Below are 6,028 nucleotides of genomic sequence, written 5' to 3' on the forward strand. Positions count from 1 at the left end.
CTTTAACTTCCTGAATGATTCTGGAAATGTGTTTAAACGTTTAGACTTTATTATCTCATCAGATTCATAAAGCGCTTTTGAATAAGAATACATTTAAGATCTACTTAGTTTCTTTCTTTTTTTAATGACTGAGATACCAGGAACCAAAAATGAAAGGGACAAAGAAGAGATATATAGTCATTATGTTGACCTTTCTATGTTTCTCACTTGCAATACCCAGGTAGCATTTCGATATTGAGTGATAGCTGATATAAGTTATGATCTAAAAACCAGCTTTCATGGTGCTTTAATTTCAAGAAGTAGTTAAATGGAAAACCCAAGCATCTCAAATAATGCGGAGGTTTGTTTTGTTTTGAAAGATGATTATTGTTGAACAAAGAAACATGAATGTATGAATTAGCATGGATTTTAAGAACTGAACATTTTTACCACATGACTGCGGATCTGCTTGGTCTTTACACCATAGACAAGTGGATTGAGAAAAGGAGGGACCAGCAAATAAATGCTGGAAAAGAGGATATGGATATAAGGCGGGATATGAGAACCAAACCTATGTGTGAAGAAGGAGAAGAAGGCCAAGAGGTAGAACTGGAGGAAGACACAGATGTGAGCAATGCAGGTGTTGAATGCTTTCAACTTCGCCTCCTTCTGGGGCAAATGGAAAACTGTGGTAAATATTTGGATGTAGGACAAGGTGATGAAAACGAGGTCAAACCCTGCTACTGTGAAAGCTACAAACAAACCGAGGATCTTGCTGACTCGAACATTTTCTGCCCCTAGTTTCACAATGGCCATATGTTCACAGTAGGAGTGGGAGACAACGGTTGTATGATAAAACTTAAGCCGGCACTTTATCAGTATTAGGCATGGGGTTACAAGAATGGCAGCCCTGAGTGTAACCACAGTACCTATTTGGGTGACTAGCTGGTGGGTGAAGATGGCGGCATGCCTCAGTGGATAACAGATGGCAACATAACGGTCCAGGGCCATGGCCAGCAGGATGCCTGACTCGATGCACTGAAATGTGTGGATGAGCCACATTTGAAGCAAGCAGGAATCAAAGTAGATCTCTGGCATATGAAACCAGAAGATTCCAAGCATCCTGGGTGTAATGCTGGTAGCAAGTGCAATATCTGTGGCTCCTAGCATTCCTAGGAAAATGTACATGGGCTCATGGAGGCTGTGTTCTGATATTATGACACTCAGAAGCAAGGAGTTTCCAATCATAGCAACGAGGTACATGGCAAAGAATGGAATCCCAATCCAGCACTGCACAGACTCTAGGCCTGGGATCCCTACTAGTGTCAACACAGAGGGCATGAGAACTGTGATGTTGGAAATGGACATGGTGTCCTTGGGCCTTCTGATGTAGACAAAAGAAATATTTCAGTCAGGGCTACTGTTTCTCTTCTACTTCCTATTTTGATCCAAAGGCAGCATAATTAATAGTCTGTCTTATTTTGGTAGAACTTTATGAGCGTATCATCCAACTCATTCATATTATTGATGGGAAAACGAAGATCCATAGAGTCATGCCATCACTGTTTCAAGGAAGACATCCACAAGCACTGTGTCACTGTAAGATATAATGTGCACGACAGGGCAACTGTATTTAGAACCAACAAAATAATCTGATTAACTGACTAAACTGCTGAACTTCTGTTATTTTTCTTCCAGGCCTATTGACCAAATTTTTGAGTTATTTTGCTCGAGAACTGAATTTTAATGATTTTGACAAATCGTTCCATAGCCTACATTCCAGCTACTCTCTAGAAAAAAAACCAAACCCTTTGCCATTGAGTCAATTCTGACTCACAGTCACCCTATAGGACAGAGTAGAACTGCCCCATAGGGTTTCCAAAGAGCAGCTGGTGGATTTGAACTGCCAACGTTTTGGTTAGCAACAGAGTTCTTAACCACGATACCACCAGGGCTCCAGCTACTCTCTAGCAGTCTATTATTATCAATTCTCTATAACTCAGGAACGGTCACTTTGGACCAGAAAACTCCCAGACTCCAACAAGCTGATACCCAAGAGCATAAGATATTTATATGCCTATACCTATCAATATCACCTGTAGCTTGTTAGGCTGAAAAGAAGCTTTAGAAAAATTATCCCAAGTTTATGTTCTTTACTAGTCTAGACCAGGGTTCCCTGTTAGTTTTCAAATTTCTGGGAAAGCTGTCTTTGCTTTTGCTTCTAGTTCTAACAGCTAAATTTTTTAAAGTTAGTTGTGTACTTAAAATAGCAAGCATAAGCAGATGAAATTTTATAATGCATATCACAGAATACCTAGAGAAGAGGAATCTGTGGGAGGCAAGAGAATGGGCAGCAGCAATGCACAGGGAAGAGGACTCATTCCAAGAGAACTACAGGCTAGAGAAAAATGGGGGAACAGTTAACTAAGCCATAATAAAGACCTGATTCTTGGGTTTAAACTGTTCAGAGCTATCATTTGCCTGAGATTTATCCATTGTTTCTAAACAAAATACAGATATACTTGAAAGCTTGTATCATTTGTGAGCTCAGACATAAACAACTTAGAGAACACAAGAGTGATGAATGAACTTATTCAAACATGCCAAAGAAGAACTAGAGAGAAAATACAGAGGATAAGGTTTTGGGGTACCAGAAATGATTCAGAAAACGACCATAGAACAAATGAAGAAAAGTTAATTTCTTCCTGGTTTTACCGATGAGTGATTTTTCTGAAATATTGGCTTTTTATATCATCTTTGAGTGCTCTTCTCTAATCAAAATCACAAAAAAAATACATATTTAGTTTTAAGACATCCTAAAGCCATCCGTTAAAGAAATGTTTGTGATTCTGTAAAGAATAGAGCTGGGTTATTTCATGCTTCCCTAGACTCTAATAAAGCTGCTTTCAAATCATGTCAGCAAGCTCCTAAATCAGCTAGCCACGTATTGAATGTCTTCACGTATGCAAGCAATAAAGGAAGTAGCTTTGGTTTTATGTCGTTAAATTTAAATGAAAGAATGAAGTCAGCAGGGGTTATATTATGCGAGGAAGGCTGTATCCACCAACATACATTTAGGATAGCCTGGCAACCAAGTACTGGCATTTCCACAAACGTGTTCATCGTGCTCAATTCTATGACTTCCCCACCCACAGATCATTGACTCTTTCTAATAGAACCAAAGTATTTCTTCTCCAAAGTCAATCAAAAGTAGAATAGGTATCCTTTGAGATATCACAGGGTTATCACAGTGTCCGACACAGGAGCTAACAGGTGAGAGTTATCTGAGTGGTACAGATGGTGGGCTGGCATGTGGGAAAGTATGTAAACAACTGAGTCCCTGGTTAGTGGCATGGAGGGATTGTGATCGTAGAAGCTGGTAATGACAAATTATGGGAGTGAACTTTGAAATAGTGACGCTAACTCCTCCGTGGTTGTTGAGAGCTGATTTTACTCTTACCAGATGCCTGAAGTGTGTTTCCAGGTGGTCATATACTTTCAAGTCATCAAATCTTTTCTATTCCTGGGATTCCAGTCTCAATCCCTCATGTTTTGTGTTCTACAATGCCTCTTCTTTCTGTCTGCACAGTCTGTAACAGCACCTTCTCAATGCAATGAACTCTAATCATTTGGTAGATGCTGGGATCATCTGCGAATATTATACTGTGAACATACTCTTGGATAGTCTTTCACACTATTCTTTTATCTCTGCAGTCCTGACACTCTCCTTTCTCCAAAGCTCTGTCAGAGAACATGTTAGTGTGTTCATCCTCCAGCAAAACACCATAGCAAGGTCTTTGGTATTCAGCAACACACCAGATATTTCTTTAGCTCAAATTAGAGAAGAAAGCAGCTAGCCACTTATATTAATATTCTCTAATGAGTATGTGAGAAAGGAGGAGGAGTTATGGCCATGGGATGAGGGATTTTCCAGCCACTCACCAAAACCCTGAGAGACTCAGAAGATTTTACGTCAGCCCTCTTGGGTTTATCCACAATACTAAAATCTCAGAAAGAATGTCTACACTTGCAGGTATCTCCCCATTCCCTCCTATTCTTCTTCTGTATAGACTAACTGCACAGAAATTCATATACACAAGTCTTAATTTATTAGCTGAGTTCCTTTATTTTCGGCCATGTTTGCAAACATTTAAAGTCCACTAAAATTCAGACCTGTCTCTATGAATTGCCATTCTATTCAAACAAACATTTCTTTCTTTTCCTGAGTTACTTCTGGAAGAAAAATCTGTATTCATAATTATTCTCCAATCACCATTTATCTCTGAGTTCCCTCAGTCTCATTCTTCCCCTTTTTATTTTCTTTAAATTGTTTTTGTAAAGGCAGTAATAGCCTCAGTGTGACCAATTCTAGTGGACATTTCCAAGCTCTAGCATGTTGAGCATGTTGAGCAATGAGCAGGTTATTGGACTTTTGACAAACGTTTCCTCCATCTTTATCTTTAGCCCTTTCTTCCACCTGTCCATCCTTCTTTTCTTTCAAAAAGCAATTTTAATATGAATCCCATATGTGAAGAAATCACACCAAGTACTCTTGAAGATAAACAAAATACCTGTCTTCAAATTTTTAGTAATAAGGGAAAATCAATTAGACTACTGCTTAATCCAAAAACCAAATGACAAATTCTAAGAAAGAATTATGCACATATCTTTCTCCTCAAATTTCTATCACCTAATTTCTAGCTTTTCTAACATATAGCTAACTAAGAGATACTTGATGTATTATCCAGACATTGGCAAATTTAGGAAAAATACTTTCAATGGAGTTGGGAGAGCAACATTCACAATGGACTTGGGAAAGAATAAGAGATAAGGAAGAAAAAGCAAGAATGCTGAATGCTGTTGCTAGAACTAACTCTAGGCAAAAATTCCATGTGTTTATTATAACTTAATTAATTATAATTTATTATAGCTTTATATTAAGTCGATGCCAGATAATGTAAGTAGTCAAAATAAAATCTTTATTTTAAGATTATTTTGGCTCTAAATCCTTTGAATTTCCATGTAAATTACAGAATCACCTTCTCAAATTGATGGCAAAAAAAAAATGTTTGCAAAGATTCTTATTGCATCTACTTTGCATCTTTAGATCAGTGTAAGGAGAAGAGACATCTTAATGATATTGAGATTTCTAATCCATGAATAAAGTATAAGTCTCTATTTCTTTCATGTTGCCTAATTAATCTCAATAATTGGTAATTTTCAATATAGAATTACTGCAAATATTTTATTTTAGTGAATAAAAAATATGTATCTAAGTGTTTTAGATCTTCGCATTCTGCAGCAAAACTTTTTTTTTTTTTTGGTAGTTTCCAGACATGTCTCCAGTATATAGAAATACAAATAATTTTTACATGCATCTTGTATCTTAAAATCTTGCTAAATGCACTTATTTATTACTTCTATTAACTTTATGGGTACACTCCTTAGGAGTTTTCATGTTAAAAAATATTGCCCACTATAAATAAAATTTACAAAATCTAACCCAGTAAAAACCCAGTGCCTGCACCTTGTATATTACCTTCTGGCCTTGCGCACAGGATGGCAACAGTTACTATTCTCTGCTCCAGTCTTTTTTTTTTTTTTTTTTTAGATTTATCATTTAACAGATACAGAAACTTACTATATGGAGCACATACATGTGTCAGTACCCATCCTACCTTTCATTTTCAGTTTTTATTTCTTGAATTAAGAATCTTTTTTTCTTTTATCATTTTATGATTAGTGATTCAATGTAGTGAGTATGGATTAAATCCTCCAAGTTTTTTTTTTTTTTTTTTTTTTTTTACCAATACAATTTCTCTAGTTACTTCTGGACCTTCATGGTAAATCTCTGTGGGGACCTGACAGTAGTCACTGGTTTCTGCCTTGGATTCTGGGCAATTTTAGAAATTATATGTAGACGTGGTAGATGAAGAGCAAAGCATCACCTGTAGTTTTTTAATACTGTTTAAGTGTAAGGATACCACTTGTTCTGAAAGCCAAATGGGCCTCCTAACCCAATCACAGAATGAAGCTCATTCCTTCATCA

General features: G+C 37.0%; 1 protein-coding gene across 1 annotated transcript; it reads right to left on the reverse strand.

The window, feature by feature from the left end:
• Positions 1 to 408: 408 nt before the first annotated feature.
• On the reverse strand, positions 409 to 1,347 carry LOC126079214 (olfactory receptor 52A1-like). The gene has a single exon (XM_049890145.1). The coding sequence runs from the start codon at positions 1,345 to 1,347 to the stop codon at positions 409 to 411; it is 939 nt and encodes a 312-aa protein (XP_049746102.1).
• Positions 1,348 to 6,028: the final 4,681 nt, after the last annotated feature.

This window comes from Elephas maximus, chromosome 7 (assembly GCF_024166365.1).
Source record: "Elephas maximus indicus isolate mEleMax1 chromosome 7, mEleMax1 primary haplotype, whole genome shotgun sequence".
NCBI lineage: Eukaryota > Metazoa > Chordata > Mammalia > Proboscidea > Elephantidae > Elephas > Elephas maximus.

What these genes read in the sequence shown, in the direction of transcription:
- LOC126079214 (XM_049890145.1), bottom strand. Translation starts at nt 1,347, where the DNA reads ATGTCCATTTCCAACATCACAGTTCTCATGCCCTCTGTGTTGACACTA.